General features: G+C 44.4%; 1 protein-coding gene across 5 annotated transcripts in view; it reads left to right on the plus strand.

Annotated features, from left to right (window-relative positions):
- LOC137426748 (mitogen-activated protein kinase-binding protein 1) overlaps positions 1-18,032 on the plus strand; it is a 214,895-nt gene that overhangs the window by 85,750 nt on the left and 111,113 nt on the right. For all 5 annotated transcript variants that reach the window (XM_078779071.1, XM_078779067.1, XM_078779068.1 and 2 more), the window contains 2 exons: positions 11,900-11,975; positions 17,115-17,226. In XM_078779071.1, the coding sequence (XP_078635197.1) occupies positions 11,900-11,975; positions 17,115-17,226 (188 nt within the window). The remainder of the gene's footprint in view (positions 1-11,899; positions 11,976-17,114; positions 17,227-18,032) is intronic.

Genomic DNA, 18,032 nt, shown 5'->3' on the forward strand with positions numbered 1-18,032 from the left:
GCATCTCACGTCACCTCCGGTAAGTGGCTGCGTATATCCAGCGGGGAGTGACACGCCCTCGGCTCGTTAGCTCCGCCCCAGATGGAATCGGCCCGCCGCTTCTTATTGGGTGCGGGGGGTTACCGGGCTCCGCCCTTGACGAGGAGCTGACAGTCAGCCCCTTCGTGGTAACCCCGTCGGAGCACATGGGCAATGGCGGCTAACCAAGCCGGAGTGAGGACGCCCACTCCCCGCGCCGCCGCCGCGCCGCCCCCGCTGTTGTTGTAGTTGTTGTTGTAGTTCCATGAGATGATGGGAGGATGCGGAGACGAGATTGTGGGGAGGTATTGGGAGGTCCTAAACTTACTACTGGTGCCATACAATCACATTCTGGTGCAACGAAGAGTCATCATTAATGGAAACGAGTCCTTAACTGACATAGACTAAGAATAACTAGCAAGATGTCCTATAGTTGTCTACGTGAGATGCGGTGAACCTGGGCACGACATTTAATGGGGGAAAAAGGGGAAGGTCGGGGCTACAGAGTGTTGTTTACAGACAATGGGACTAGGGAATGGGGGATTGGGGATAGTTGGGGAGTATTGGGGAAATAGGGGAATATTTACAAGCGGATATGGATGGAGGCCAAATCCCATATCCGCAACAATATATATATATATATATATATATATATATATATATATATATATATATAGAGTCCCTGTATATAGAGAGTTGGGTCAACTCAAATTTGGACGCCATTTTGTGTCTACGTGTGTCAGATTAGATATACATGTACATTCGCGATATGGGGTGATATATTCTAAACCTGCTAAAAAAAAATTTACTACACATATTTAGTCTTATTATTACATACAGGTGATATTTGTTTTGTCAAAAACTCAGCTATTGCCGTGAAAAAGAGCTGTGTGGTGATATTAAAAGTGGTATGGCAATGCATATTACAAGCCAACACTGCATATAAGAGCTAACATTATAAGTAAGACAAACCAATGCTGTCGTTCTCTGAATTTTAATAACTTTTAGAAAGGAGTGTGGGCATATCCAATATTTTTTAAAGGGTGCCGAGAGCAATTCCGGTGTAGGACTTCCAGCCGACATATAGTCCAACACACTTAAAACAAATTCTGTACGTGGTATTGCCATATTTCTATAGTGTACAACTTTAGTTTTATCGACATTTATATTCAATTTCCATTGTAATGATTTAACAAGCTGCAAGTCAGCTTCTGTCTCTGACATAAGGAAAACGTCATCGGCATCTAGTAAGATTGAAACGTTCATTTATTACTACACGCTTGCCCAGAACTCTGATGGATATTGTCTGATCGATTAATATGTTTCATAGCTGGCGACTTAATTAACACTTAATTTTCGACTGCGCCAAGCCGTAATTAAACAGAGAAAAAACTTTTAAAAATACCTGCAGTGTGCACGGTTCGTCTAGTCGAACAGATATGGAAAAGCACAGATACGACGTCGTATTCACCATAACTTGTTTAATTTCGCCAGGAACACGATGAGACCAACACAGTAAACATTCAGTACAAAACTTGGTTCATACATTCAGTACAGAATCTATACATCTTATATTTCCCAGATTGGTTTGAACAACCAAAAGCAGAACAACCAGTCATTTTGTTTGGCAATAAACAACATTCCCGTACCAAGCTGACGTTCACGCACGGTGAAGTTAGACACAAAATGGCGCCACGAAACCACGTGACCAGAAATCTCGGGTCAGCGCATGGCGCAACTCTCTTTATACAGGGACTATATATATATATATATATATATACATATATATATATATATATGTGAAGAATCAGCTCTTCGTTTGCAAAAGAAGTCCACAATAGCCTGGAATGGCGCAGCTTTATTAAAAACCAACTTATACAGATCCGGAGGAGGCCAAGACATCTATAGCAAGAGCCAGTCTCATGCCACGTCAAGCCTTCCTGAAAACGCATTGATTCTCATTCACTTATATACGAATACGATTATCAGAAAATCTCCGAGAGAACGAAGCGACTGGCGAGAGTCCCTCCCACCGTTATCATTCGGGGGAGTCAGCCCTTCCTTATCATTTGGACCAAATGTTTCTCTGGGCTCCGAGAAAACAGAAATGTAACTCACAAAGAGGAGAGTGTATGCTTAGCCAAACAAACCCATATATTTTATGGGTTTGTGTACATGAGTAATTCAAAGCATGTTTATACAGAGTCATGCGTTGCTGTGATTAAAACAAAATATATATGGTTAACGATAGGTTCATGTCATTCTACTAGCATTACGCAAAAACACGCGCATGTGGGCGTGGTTTTACGACCAGCCTCGAAAAAAGCACACGTATACAATTGTCCAGCATGACCTCATTTTAAGCCTTTCCTCATCCAAAACTAAAACGAAGCAAAAACCCTTTATTAACTTTATGAAATTAGCATTTTTAAACATCATATAAATCATAACACATTAGCAACCAACGTCTATAACTGAACTTTAGGCAATAACAAATCTACTACTTGACATTCCTTCCTCTTGTCTCGTCGAGACAAAGTATCTTAAGAGACAACGTGCCACATTGGGCTTTATTGAAAAATAATTGTGTAATGCGGGTATTGAAAAAATAATTGTGTAATGCGGGTATCTCCCAAGGGCATATCGTGCGCCCAAAGCGCCTCGCCCGTGCATTTGGCGAACGTGTCGTGTGGTGCGTGCTCGGAGCCTGAGGGCTCAGAACATGAAAGTCCATTAACGTTTCGGATCCACAACGAAGGCGTCTGGTCCAGATGAGGTTCTGCTCCGCCAGAGGGCCCGTCACCTCCCCTGCGGAACTTGCTCCCCCCACCCTTTGCAGACTCAGTCCTTGCAGATCTTCGAAGTTAATCAACGATCATGCCCATGAGGTCCCTCACGTGCTGCTGTTCTGGGGAATACATAATATTGTCAGTATCTTGTGTCTCAATTTCCTGGTCAGGGTACAGAGCGTAAAAATCCGATTCACTTGAAGCATTTGAACTTAATACATATGAAGCAAAGAGAGGAACTTCCTTTATGTCAAAGTCTCCCTTGGGCGCCTGGTCGGCTTGCGGGTCTAGGATATCCACGTCGGGTCCCTCGACCGCCAGACCCAGCGTCGCAATCAGATCCATAGTTGGGTTTAAAGGGGGCGTGCAGCTGTCAGCTTGTAATACATAAGCAGCGTTAGCCAGTACACGCAAGGGGTTTATAGCACAAGTATCACAGTCATCACATACACCGTTACAGGCAGCAGCCAGTTCCCACATGGGATCCACACAAGTATCACAGTTGCCACAAAATTCAATGCAATTTTCTGGAGCGCCGGTCGCAACTGCCTTGTTGAAGGACCCGTTCAGGTCGACGGCCTCTGTGGTCAGAGCCATAGTCGTTGTCGGCGGCTTCTTCACTTTCCATCCTGTAAAATACTTTCTCATACAGAGGAGGACTAGAGATTTCATTAGTGCCCCCCAAATTACTACCCCGATTATCACAGCCAGTGCGGTCAATAACCACTTCACTATGGTGCCCGTCCATCCCTGGAACCAGTCAGTGAGCCAGCTAAATGTATAAGAATTTTCGCGCGCGATCCGATCGATCGTCAGGGCGTGGCTAGTTTCCCTTAGTCTCACTTCTGCATCACCATTGTACGCATGTGAATTACCGTGTCCAATAGTATGTCATGAGCCGTAGCGGTGTCGTTTGCCACCTTTTCTAGGGCCAAAGCCAATTTATCTATCCGGAAACTATCCATGACTGTGCCCGCTCCTGGGAAGAAGAAACCAAACACCTTTTCCCATAGACTCCCGTGTAGTTTAGTGGTTCCATCTTCGTTCATGACTGACCTCTTATAACGCCTGTCCAAGGACTTTGGGTCTCGCTCATCCAGTATCTCAACGTCAGGAAGAACTGAACCCAGATAACATGTGCCCCCCCAATTATTTGGTAAATAGGGGTAAGCCTTGTCGCCGCATATAAACATTGTCCCATGGGGTGGGACCAGGTGGGTGGATAAGCACTGGAGTCCCTTTACCACCCCATTAATCCTACTAACCCCCCTAGAGAATGTTATAGCCGTTATGTTGTGGTTGTGTTTATCTTGCAGTACTATTCGTAATGTAATCCCCGAGCTCCCTTGTCCCAGCTTCCCGGGGAGAGTGTAGGCGCATTCTGATTCTCCCATACGCAAGTGGCCGGAACCCTGGAGGCAGACCTTCCCTTTCTGTGGTTTGACCCAGACGAGGGCAGGCCTCTCGGCCACATGGGCAATCATTGACGGGCGATAATTAAATTGTCGATTGCAACTCTTGCCGTTGTCAACCCCTTCTCTTTCCAGCGTGGTGACTAAACATGGGGAATCGATAGGTTGTGAGCAGAGGTCATTGAGGGACAGAGGTAGCACTATCATGTGTATTCCTGTGGTGCCTGCTTGGGGAAAGCGCATGCACGACCAGCAGTGTGTCCTATTTTGAATTGTTGCCACTTCCCTGGCCACTTTCCAATATGTGTTTTCACCCTTCTTTGGGGCCTTATTCTGGGGTTGTGGCGTGAGTATGTATTCGATGCATGGTATGTAGTTCTTTTCGCCACCGGCCGCGCCAGGGGTCCAGACGCTGCACCGGACCTGCATGGTCATGTCTTTCCCTAGGCGTGTGCGTGTTTGTAGCTTAAAATCAGGGGTTCCCCATTGGTATCCTGGTTGGGCCAAGGTCTTAATGCTAGCTTGCCCGTCTTCCCGGAACTCTCGTTGCTTTTGTAGTATCATGCCAACGCGTCCAGGCCCTGCCGACAGTGCTAGCCAATTTATGTTCACCCAATTTGTGTGCAGGGCTTTCTGTTCGAAACATGGTAGTGATACTCTTTGTCTCCATGTTACGGTGAGGTGTCGGGTTTCGTTTTCGCATCTATTGGAATCGGAGTTTCCCCTAGCTGCTGTCGCTATCAATAGTATTGTACCTATGATTAGGCCCATCCTTACTGTGGTTGCTGTGGTGTAGTGTCTGGTGCTTGTATGGCCAACTTACAGTGCGTGGCGTGGATCCACGAAGTCTTGCCCTCGCAAAAGACTGCCGTTGGTGTAGTCAGCAACACCTGGACTGGTCCCTTCCACCTTGGTTCCAAGGCGTTCTTGCAGGTGAAGTGCTCCACGAACACCTGGTCTTTTTCCTCTGGTGGAACACCTGGTCCACAAGTCTCCTGGGAGCGCCTGGTCTACAGGTCTCCAATTCATAGATTCAATTCATTCAATTCATAGTTTCATAGAACACCTTTTCTCCAATTTCCTAATCCACTTGAAAATTACTTCAGCGAGAGTTTCAACTAGAATTAACACAAACAAACCACCATTAACCTCCATTAACACAAACAAACCACCATTAACCTCCATTAACCTCCCCCTATTATTTATTTATTTTCACGAATAAACAAATAATAGAAATAACCTGGTCTACTTCCAATTTCAATTCTGGTCAGTTCTGGTGTCTGGTCACACACAATGTTTTCCTCACCCACTGTGATTCGCTCAAAATAGATTCTCACTGTTATGTCTGAAATTCGTCTCATGAAAACCCATTCAAGAGTCCGGTGTGACAGACAGCCAAACACATAGACACGCCGAAGACCCCAGGGTACCCATCAAACTAGCTTGTCCGCAGATCCACAACACAGCGAAACATGTAACTTTACTAAAATAATCACTTACTCATAACTAATACTCATAATAACTCATAATTACTTATGTAATTACTCATACCAATACTTACTTAAAATAATGTAATATCCCAATCTTCACCCCCTATGCAAATCGAAGCACCCCGGACAACCCACAACCAATATCAACCACTGTAGCCGTCTTCCCCTCCAGGCAGCCACACACAGCCACATACATCTCCACCCACGTCACACAAGACAACAGCCAACCAGTGTGTCCACCACACAGAAACCTTTGGCAATGCAACAACCGAACTCCCAGACAACCAACAACAAAACCCAATCCATCTCCATGGCTCATCAAGCAGTTCCAACTTAATCCAGCTTCACATACCGATTTTCCCCAAAAACTCGTGAAACTTCACCCCCATTCTGGAAAAACCCTGGACTAAACCCTGACACCCTAAATAACTTCAGACCCATCTCCAACCTACCCTTTCTGTCAAAAGTTTTGGAACGTGCTGTGGCCACTCAACTCAAACATCACCACTCTGCCAATAACCTGTATGAAACATCCCAATCCGGATTCTGCTCCAGCCACAGTACTGAAACTGCTCTCCTCAAAATCACCAGCGACCTTTTCTCTCCTCTGATGCCGGCAACCTCAACATTTTCATCCTCCTCACCTCAACGCCTCCTTTGACATCATCAATCACGCCATCCTCCTCACCCTGTTTAGACCAGCTTGTGCCTATTAAACCCAAATCAGTTCACTCCCAAGCTTCACATGGACCACCTACTACTCTCAAATTATCCACTCTGGCTCCGGAATCCCAAAAGCACTCTTCTCTACAATAAACAAACTAAATAAACAAACTTTACAACGTGAACAAACTCCTCAGCGCCCTGGATACCGCCACCTGTCATTCAGAGTAGACAACAGCATCTCCTTTCTGGCTTTCAGCATCTCCTTTCTCCTTTCTGGCATCCAAATGAAATTCTGGCTTCAAATCAACTTCCTCGAACTTAACTATGATAAATCTAAATTAATCTTCGTTTGCCCACAACCACTCACCAAATTCACCCATAACTTTGCCCCCAACATCGATGGTCATTTGAACACAAATTGAACAAAATTAATCGAACAAAACACTTCCATTAACTCGACATTCTTTTCACAGCACAAAGTTCACTTGAACATCTTTTTCCTGGATACTCCCTCTTTATTTTTATACCATACCATGCTTCTCCATGGAATAGTCCACCACTCATATAAATAATCATAAGAGTTCTGCGAAACATCTCCATCTTTAAAACTTAGCCAACCAATTTTAAACCACATGTTTTCCCCCCAAAAAACAAGTCACATTCTTTGTATATTGCCAACATTGTTCATCGTTTAAGTATCATCCAGAACTAAATTTTTTATAAACCATCAACTTGTAGATGCATTTATTTATATCCCATTAACCCAAGAACTCTCAATTGCTTGGTTATATTTTAGTAATGTCATATATCCATATTTCTTTTCCAAAATGTTCCTGATATACACATTAATCCCATCTGTCTTTGTTTCCAGATCAACTCAAATCAGGAAATCAACACAAATCCTTATTACCTCCAATCAATTCAAAATTAAATCAACAATTCAAAACCAGATCGGATCAGCGATCAGAAATCACTTTTCCAATCAACACATTCCAAGCAACAATTCATTCAAAGACCAAGCTTAAAAACACAACTCTCATCTTACTGTGACAAATAAGCAACCAACCTACTTCACACTAAAACAAATAACTTTTCATCACCCCTTTCTTCTCCACCGCCTCTTACACTTAAACAGATCATAATTACTCACTCATACACTGTTGCCCATCACCCAGTTGCCCCAGACCCAAACACAGGTTTGAAATCCCAGTAGGTTGTTCTTCAATCCCAACCATCATGTGATCCCAACATCTCTCCATTTATTTCGTTCCTCATGGGGTTGGTGTTTTATGGCCTTTACCTCTTACCCAATCACACTGCACATTATTCCCCGTCCTTGATGGATAATTTTACATCCAGATGGGCACAGCATCCCATTTTTGGCGACCCAGCCCTAAAACAAGCCCCTGGACTCCTTGCAGGCTGGACCAAAACCCCCGGACGAAGTTGCATCCCAGTACTGACTCTGCTGCCTTCTTGCAAACGACTTCAACTCCATGAATTTTACATGTTTCGTGAACGGAACAAAGCACTCTGTAATCGTCAGATTGAAACTGCCCCAAACCCGTCCATATAAACTCCATTGTTGTCCTGTCCATCTCTCTGTGTTACATTTACATTTTGTGACTCACAGCTCCTGCCTCCATGGAACAATGACGCCTGAGCACTCAATTAGCCCTCCCAGTACCAAAGACTTACAATCAGACCGACAGACAGACAAATAACAGAGGCATGTCGCCAGCCCCAGCACAGGACATCCCCTTTCCGGGCAGGCACAATATAATCCACAGCATCGAAATGCCAATTTCTATCCGGAGCCTCGCAAAGCCAAAATCCATGCATGCGTGCTCCATCATGCAACCCGATCTGTACTCGGTGCGCCCGGCGCCCCCTATAATCAGTGAGTTATAATAACCACAATATCTCTGGCACCCAACTCGTGATACCACAATTTAATCCACGTTACTTGCATCTCTTCATCCTCACAAATGTCCTCCATTTAACGTGACTCAAATCCATCTCAAATCCCCACAGCTCGGCCCGGTTAAATTAAATTCCAAGCGTACTGTACCTTACTGTATGAACAAGACTTCCTGTTGGAACTTGGCTCCGGAAATTAATTACTCTGTCTTGAAATCGTTTTTTTTTTTTTAGCCATCTTAAATAAATCCATCCATCTATCCATCTTATAAATCCATCTTAAATAAAAATCCATCTTATAAGTAACGTATTCGTCCTGTGACATTGCCTGGCATATATGTCGCAGCCGGCCACTATTCCGACATGGCTCGTCTGACATGAACGTCCGACATCCAGCAAAGTCGAAATGACCCACAATGCATTTGGGCACACATCCTCCTCTGAGAGTGGGCGAGTTATCGCCGGCACTCTGAGCAGATAATTAAACGAACATTGCCAGGATTCTCGGATAGACGTTTAATTTCACAACACACATGACAAAAATCCGATTTAAATTCAGAGATCGCCGATCGACCTGGCACAACCATCTCAACGCGACGACGCCACGCCGCCCCCCGTCTTGGCGCGCACCCTCGTGCCTCCACACGAATCCCAACACTCCCTGCACGCCGCTCTATTCGCGTTCGCGGCGGGGTTTACCTCACGTTGGGACATGCAGTCGGCTGTCATAACAAAGTGCGAAAAGCTGTCATAACAAATCTGCGACCTGACATGTAGTGAGTTGTCAGAACATTGAGCTGTCAGAACTCATCCCTAGCTCGTAAACATCGCAAAAAAACAGGATCTCCGACGCTTGACCTCTCTGACCCAAAATGCACTATATGACACCAATTCCAAAGGTGAGCTGCCTCAGCGATACATCCCACACATACAATCCACAATATCTGCCATTGAATGAACTCTTCGATTCAAGTAAAACACACATATTGATTCGAATTCTGAATTTAGCGAAAAAAAACAGCCCATCCTGCAACCATCTCCAAGAAACCCGCTTCATATCAACAGTAGGTCGACAAGGGCACTCCGAGTGCTTTCCTGACCCGATTTATATCAATTCGCTTCCCAAACAACTCCCAAACAGATGAAAATCCGGACTCAGTTCAGGACCTCGCCTGTTCTCTCGGATAGACGCTAAAATGGACATTCCCGGCCTGAATTTCCCGCACGTCGAGCAGATCACTTACAAAGCTTCACACCGAAACCCTCTGCTTTGCATATGTCATACAGACAAATACATTGGCTAGATACACACGTCAATTAACATCCCAATATACATTCATTCCTCATTCATATACTCATAGAAGTCTCCCAGACTTCGCGCGAAACTCAGATCGACTCAAATCATGCCTTTCTCCAGCCACTCCCAAACAATCTTTGCTCATTCATGTTACGTCTCTCATTCAAGGAAAAGGATTTTTGGGACTGGTTGGACGGGGGGTGGGTTGAGGTGAAAAAAAGGGAAGGCAGGGCGGGGTGTTGGGGTGTTGCCTAGAGCCCTGGGACTGAGCTCAGGTCTTGGGGGGGTGGGGGGTGTTGCCTAGAGCCCCGGGACTGAGCTCAGGTCTTGGGGGGTTGGGGGGTCTTGGTCTGGTATCTGGTCCAGCGGCATCACTCGCTGTTTTACTTGTTTAACTGCTTACTTAATTGTCCTCTGTCCTGTAGCTTCAATAACTATAGCTACAATGCTTAAAATTTCAATATTTCAAAAACCATTCCTGTCCTTCTCACCCTGTGGCCACCTGGCCCATTTCCTGTGAGCTTATTTATTTTCTCTTGTCCACCAGGTCCTGGCCTGTTTCTATCTGGACCTCTATGTTCCTATGGCCTTCTATCTAAGTTTAGCCACAGCCCTTCGTTCCCTGGCATGCAATGGCATACCCCATCTTGTCTCTGGGCTGTTCCTTCCTGGAAAAATCTTGGCCACCTGGTTTCAACCTATATGGCTGTCCGACCTCATTTTCCCCTCCTGGTGCTAACTGTAACTTTAAGCTTACTGTTAAGTCCTTCCTGGTTTATCCTTACTTGTTTATCCTGGCTTTAACAAAACCACGTCATTCTGAGGCCTAAATGAGCCTTTACTTACAATTTCTGTTCGAGTGCAGACAGCGCGGAAGACAAGGAGACTGAACCCGCGCGAGGGAGGAAGGTACGAATTTGGAATAATAGCCCTCTGATATAAAACAACTCCCACCTTTAATCAAATCAACGTGCCGGCGCCGGCCTCAGGTCAGCCTTCCTCCTGTCCCTCGGGCTCCGTTTCCCGTCCTCCGCGTCTGTTGACACCCCACTCCTGGTACCATCTGTGAAGAATCAGCTCTTCGTTTGCAAAAGAAGTCCACAATAGCCTGGAATGGCGCAGCTTTATTAAAAACCAACTTATACAGATCCGGAGGAGGCCAAGACATCTATAGCAAGAGCCAGTCTCATGCCACGTCAAGCCTTCCTGAAAACGCATTGATTCTCATTCACTTATATACGAATACGATTATCAGAAAATCTCCGAGAGAACGAAGCGACTGGCGAGAGTCCCTCCCACCGTTATCATTCGGGGGAGTCAGCCCTTCCTTATCATTTGGACCAAATGTTTCTCTGGGCTCCGAGAAAACAGAAATGTAACTCACAAAGAGGAGAGTGTATGCTTAGCCAAACAAACCCATATATTTTATGGGTTTGTGTACATGAGTAATTCAAAGCATGTTTATACAGAGTCATGCGTTGCTGTGATTAAAACAAAATATATATGGTTAACGATAGGTTCATGTCATTCTACTAGCATTACGCAAAAACACGCGCATGTGGGCGTGGTTTTACGACCAGCCTCGAAAAAAGCACACGTATACAATTGTCCAGCATGACCTCATTTTAAGCCTTTCCTCATCCAAAACTAAAACGAAGCAAAAACCCTTTATTAACTTTATGAAATTAGCATTTTTAAACATCATATAAATCATAACACATTAGCAACCAACGTCTATAACTGAACTTTAGGCAATAACAAATCTACTACTTGACATATATATATATGTATATATAATTTTTCTTTTTCTTTTTTTTTAATGGTTTTTATATCATATAATTTTCAGAGCTCCCGATTAAGGGAGCCCATTTCATGAAGCTCTCGATGAACAGTTGTGCTGACGTTTGTTCCAGAGGCAGTTTGGAACTCAGTAGTTTTTTTTGTTTTTTTTTGCCAATTCCATACACCGAAGAATGGAAGTTACCAAAGGCATGTTCTGGACTTGCGCACCTCATTTATAGAGCCTTTTCTGCAGCTCTCTCACCCAAACAGCCATAAGAATAAAATATTTGAACTTTTGCTTTGATGCACAGTACCCTTGTTTGTTTTACTTTGGGGTGGAGGAGAGGGGGGGAGGGAAGGCGTGCCAGCAGCTGTGACCTTGTCCTTTTACACAATACGCAAGGAAGAATATACTTGGCACATCTTTTTCTGTTCTTGCACTTATTCAGTCGGCAAAAATAAACATCGTTTAAGCATTCATTCTAACTGCAAAGCTCCTAATTCTTCTCCGTGTTGTGCTTCCAGAATATTTAACCTTGGCAGTGGGAAGCAGAGGAAGTGCTTCAAGGGCTCACAGGGAGAAGACGGTTCTCTTATTAAGGTCAGTCGGACATCTGATCCTTAGGGAAGCACATGGTTTAACAAACGCTCTCACCATCTCATTCGGGTCGGGTTAGTCATAAATGCATGCAGGTGTTGAAGTTGCATGCTCAAGTCGTGATTAATATCAGCTTGGGCCCCCACCAGTACTCCGTTGTCATGGCACCGACACTGGTAAGGTCTTTGATGTGCATACCAAGCTGTTTTTATTCATTACAAGCAAATGTTGAGAGTCCCTTATGATTTAGCCTGAACCTCCTCGTACTCCTCCTGCACACTCTGTATTTTTCCTTTTCTTTTCATTCTCTGTTTCATTCTCTGTTTCTGTCTCTGTCTCTGTCTCTATCTCTATCTCTCTCCCTCTTGTTTGATGTCTTTCATTTTCTCTTTTCAATAATCATCACTTTTTTTATTATTTTGTAATCTATCTTTCTCATATCCTCTCTACCCTCTCACCCTCACATTTACTCACCATTACTCGGCATCCACAGTGAATTTTTAGAAACACCTTATGTAGGTGGCCTTGGCCAATCATACTGTGTTGTGTAAGATGTTTTTTGTCAGAGTTAGGGTGAATCCCTAGGCCTTTTGATAAATGAAAGGGATGTCCAAAGCCGGTTCGTTACTACTTCTCACCTTAATGGATCTCCATCCTGGTAACAGGCTGGACATGGTGGTTTCCGTGTCCAGCCTGCAAAATAAGTGATTGCTTTTGATGTTATCCAGTTCGGGTCTTTGACGGAGGTGGATTCTTTGAGACCTGGTTAGTCTCCGTTCCCTCTCCTGTAACACACCCACGTGTGGAGACAGCAGCCAACAACAACCACATACACATACACATACACACACACATACACACACACACACACACACACACACACACATACCCCATTGTCAACTCTTTTTGTTATTAGTCCTCTACCCAGAGGGGACTGTACATTTGCTATCCGTATGTCCGACGTCCGTCCATCTATACGTCCGACCTATGTTTTTCTACACTTTTTTCCATGCCCTTTAACATATTCAACTGAAACTTCGTACATGACTTTAATATGATGAGTTGGAGAACAATTGTTAGTTTCGGGATTTTTCGCCAATTTTCCACGGAGTAAAGCCTTTTTTGGGCTTAGAAAATATCGCATATTATACATGGGTCAGTTTTCCGGACTTTCCACCTTATCCTTTAACTTTAACATATTGAACTGAAACCTGGTAGGGGACATGTTTTGCAAAGTAATTCTCGCTCTTGTTTTCTTTGCAGTCTCGGTTATAGGTACATGTTCCTGTTTTAGTTTGTGCACATCGTGCTATTTGTGACCATACACTCTGGATAACACAAGGAGATGATGAAATGTAATTGAGATGAGAAAAAGGTAGATATAATCGAGATGAGACATGGATTTTAATTTTTCATCGGAGTAGTTGGTTTGCGGAACAGTTTGCCAGGAAGAGTCGTGGGAGTAATCAACCAGTTTAAAAATAAATTGGATAAACATCTCAAGGTAATGATCGAGGATAGATCAGAACGGATGGCTCGGATGGTCATGCAGGTTGGATTCTGTTAGTAAAGGTGTTTATACTTACCATTCTCCCTTTTTGAGATAAGAACAATAGAAAAACACCATTTCTGCAAGGCTGCTCGATGTACCATTTCTGTAAGGCTGGTCAAGGCTGCTCTCGTGGCGTTTGTCATCTCCGAGGCTGCAATTGGAATTATCCGAAATATATAACCGCAATATCCCATACCTCATCCCGCAGATTGGCAGTCTGCAACCTCCTCACTCTCTGCAGACCAGGACAAAATCACAGACTGGTCAAACAAGTGGAACATGTCTTTCAATCCTGACAAATCTCACACACTCACGATGTCTTTCTGAAAAGACCGACTGGACAATCCTCCCATCTACTTTCTGAACAATCCTCTCCAAGAGGTTCTGTCACTCAAGCTTTTGGGTCTCACTATCTGCCATGATCTTTCCTGGGAAAACCACATTTCCAAGCTGGCCTCCAAAGCCAGTTACCGACTGAGCATCCTCCGTCGTGCGAAGTCCTTCCTTGACACACCTGAGCTCTACACCACATACAAAGCTTTCGTCCGCAGCTCAATGGAATACTGTTCTCCCCTCTGGGCTGGTGCTCCTGCCTCACACCTAGCTCGTCTTCACGCTGTTGAAACCAAAGCGTTCAGAATCATTGGAATCTCCCGCGATGAAGCTAACTCCGAGGGCCTTTCTTTCACTCATTCGCCGCAGGCAGGTAGGTGGTCTTTCTGTCTTCTACCGACTCCTCTCCGGCCTTGCTCCCCCAGCTCTCTCTGTGCTCTGTCCCCCAAATATTCCTGCAGGTCGCACAAGATCTGCCAGCAACCCTCTTCTGGTTAAACTGCCAAAATCAAGACTCTCTGCTCACCTTCTCTTTCATTCCTCTTTTCTCCCGCCTCTGGAACAAACTCCCTCACTCTCTTCAATCCCACTCCTCTGTCCAGGTCTTTAAAACAGCTGTTCACCACCATCTCTTATCTTCCACCATCCAAAACCTTGATCTCTTCGACCCCCATTAATTCAAATCCTGGACGTTCTAGGAGTGTCCATGCGTTTTATACCTCTCGCACACCCGCCCCCTCTTCCCATGCCCCCTCCCCTCAAGCCCTCTCCGTCCCACATATCTCCCGATGTCCCTGTTCTCTGCTGTTGTACTTGTGTGCTTCCCTCTCTCTCCCCATCTTGTCTCCCGCTCCCTTTATTGTATGTTTTGTGCGTCTGTTTTTTTTTGTGATTGATGTCAGCTCTTACACCAGCCTCGATCTTGTGTACAAAAAAAAAAGAATTTAAAAAAGTTACATATGCACATAAGCCGTGCACATGTTTTTGCTTTATATACGTCACCCGGGTTAATTTTATTTTCGGGATTGATGAAGGCATTGGTCTGTTGCCGCTACACCACCCAAATGAAGGGATGTCAGAAGAACGTGTCCATGGTTAGAACAAAATCACTCGGCTATGGTATTTATAATCATAAAGATAATAACATGAGCCCCCCTACCGGCTCCCGTAAGGATCGGGTGCTTCTGGTTTGAATAAACGAACAAAATGGATACAAAGCACAGTAAAACCATCATTCAGTTGAAACTAAATCCATTGTTAATTGGCTGTTTTAGTGTTGATCGATTTGGAAGTTCGTCGTTTGCCAATGGCAGAGTTTCTGAGCTTCCAAAGACAAGCTTTTTATACAAAGGCAAAGCTTATGGAAGAGTTAGAGCACAGAACAGAACGGAAAGAATACATTGGAAAGTGAGGAGACACACTAACAGCTGGGTAGATGGAAGCACTGGAGGAGGAAGATGACAATGAGCTTTAGGAGGAAGAAAATGTGTGAACAATCTGGATACAAACTCAAACACAGAGGAAGTGAAAACCAGGAATTAAACAGCAATGGAACAAAAACGGGAGAGGTGGAGAAAGAAGGGAGAAAACACAATAACCTGGTAAGGAAGGTTTGTGCTTGGGGAGGGTTAATGAGGATGGACAACATCACAAGAATGATTCGAATAAGACTTGAGAAAGAGGTGAGCAGCCATCTTGAAGCCCTGGAGGGAAGATTAAACCATCTAACGTAGTTGGTTTCACATGTGAGAGAAAAGAGGGTAAATGAGTGGAAGTGAGCAGTGAGCCTGGATTTGTGGAGTTTCACTACAACTGTGGTATAGACGGACCGCATACACCCTACAGAAACCTCGAGGTGGGGGAGGGGTTGGCGGCAGGTGCAAACGTTTGCACACACACTTTAAACTTAAAGGGTATTGGTGTGTCTTCGATTCTGTAACCTTGCACGAATTGATGCAAAAAGAGAGCTTGTGCAATAGTTTGCTCATCTGCTTGAGTATATTGACGTGCTATTCTGGCACCAATGCTACGCACAGCGCAGCAAAGATAAATTCAGGAGATAGAGGATATATTGGGAGTAATGGGTTGTTTGTTTTTTGAAGGTTTGCATTGATGGATTTTGCAAACTACTCTAAGTGGTTAATTCCATGCACACCTGGTACCTTGTTGAAATGCAACAAGATACCTGGCGTTGATGGAATCTTTGCCGAACTACTGAAATATGGCAGTGCACCAGCAGTCATGATTTTTTTTTTATAAGCTGCTTTCCGTTAGATCCATGAACAATCCCATCTGGATGAAAGAACAACCCCGTGATGAATGCCTGATAGTTGTCATCCTTGTGTTTTGGAAGGGCGAGGGTGCAAAGAATACGAGTAGTAATTCCTAAGGTTTTACTCTCCTCTCTCTCTTTGGGGGAAAGCGTTTGTCCATGTCTTTCTTTCCTGGATGAAGACATTGCTGCTCAAGTTTCAACCGTGTGCACAGAGTGATTTCACACTTGACCTTTCAACTGTGGATGACATCATGTATCACTCAGACTGTTGGCTGAAGAGGATACCATTTTATGATGAGCACTCTCAGCTGCTTATGTTGACCTGAAGGGCACGACCATTTATTTTAATGAGTTCCCTTACCCAGAATTTAACAAGGAGGCCAAAAGCCCCATCAAGCAGCCTGCGCAATGGCTGCCAACTTTTGGTTGTTTGTCCATGCTCGATCATTTTAGAGAAGTTGAGCGTCAAGCAAGGAAATAGCATGTACCATTTTTAAAGTCTTTAGTATGACTTGGCCTGGGTTTAAACTACCAACCTCGCAGAATCAGATCAGACACTCTAACCATTCCTCCCTCTCCCCTTCCCCCTCCCTCCAGTCCCCCCTTCCTCTCCACTTCCCTCCCCCTCAACACACCCTCCTCCCACCCAACCGTCCCTTAAATATAACACTTAAAAAAGAATCACTTAAAACTTCTAGTGTCCGGATATTCACCAAAATCTAATAATTTTGTCCTTGTCGCACTCCCAACCTATCCACCAATTTTTTTTTTCCGAATCGATCTACAAATTTTTTTAATGTCCTGTTCACAGACAAACAAACAGACAGGGGTGAAAACATAACCTTCACCCACGTTCGTTGGTGGAGGTAATAATAATTGCCAACAACATCAAACGAGAAATGTATCTTTTTTTTGGTTTTCCTAAGTATATGGATGTGAACAGCAGGTGACGTGTGTAACATGCATGTGTGTGTTTTTGAAGGTACAAATAGATCCATCCGGGCTGTTTGTTGCGACGAGCTGTTCAGATAAAAATCTTTGCATTAACGACCTCTACACAGGAGAGTGCATGGCAACAATGTTCGGTCATTCAGGTATGGCTTGCAACACTCCCCCGCTTGTAGTTTTCTGCAACTGTTCTCATGATGCTGAGCTCTTAAGCGCGATGTACCAGTGTGTTTATGCACTGCAATCATTTATGAAGTTTATTATGTGCACATGAGATGTTCCTCCAACTGTTATGCTGTTGAAGGATATTTTTACTCCGCGCACCCGAAGCAGAAAACGGGGTGAAGGAATTGCTTCAGGTCCATCCATCCATCCATCCGTCCATCCGTCTGTGTTGTTAGTTTGTGATCGAGGAACAAATTATTGAAATTGAATGTTATGTTTTGAACCCTAAAAGGGTTGGCGTCAGGAAGGGCATCGGGCCATAAAAAACATTGCCTCAAAAAGAGAACCATGACAATTACAACTACATATGGGCAGGGTACAGCCCGAAGTACCCCGTGGGGGACCCCACTCCCTCTCGTCAAAACTCAAGGTGGGGAACCCGATCGAAGCAAGGGTGGAAATCACTCCATTTATGACGACGAAACGTCTGATGCCCGACGTGGAGATCGGTTTCTGAGGTTTGGGACATGGAATGTAGGGTAAATGACAGGGAGATCAGGAGAAGTGGTGGAAGTATTTGTCAGAAGAAGAGTGGACATGTGTTGTGTGCAGGAGACGAGATGGAAGGAAAGAGGTGTGAGAATGGTGAAGGGTAGGCAGGGACAGAAATTCAAGTTTGTGGGGCAAGGGTGCCCAGGAGGCATGAATTTTTTTTTTTTTTTTTTGTATACTGAATCGAGGCTCGTGAAAGAGCTAATATTTACTTCACAAACAAATCAATCAGACA

Source organism: Myxine glutinosa, chromosome 5, assembly GCF_964187855.1.
Source record: "Myxine glutinosa chromosome 5, kmMyxGlut1.1, whole genome shotgun sequence".
NCBI classification, from domain to species: Eukaryota; Metazoa; Chordata; class Myxini; order Myxiniformes; family Myxinidae; genus Myxine; species Myxine glutinosa.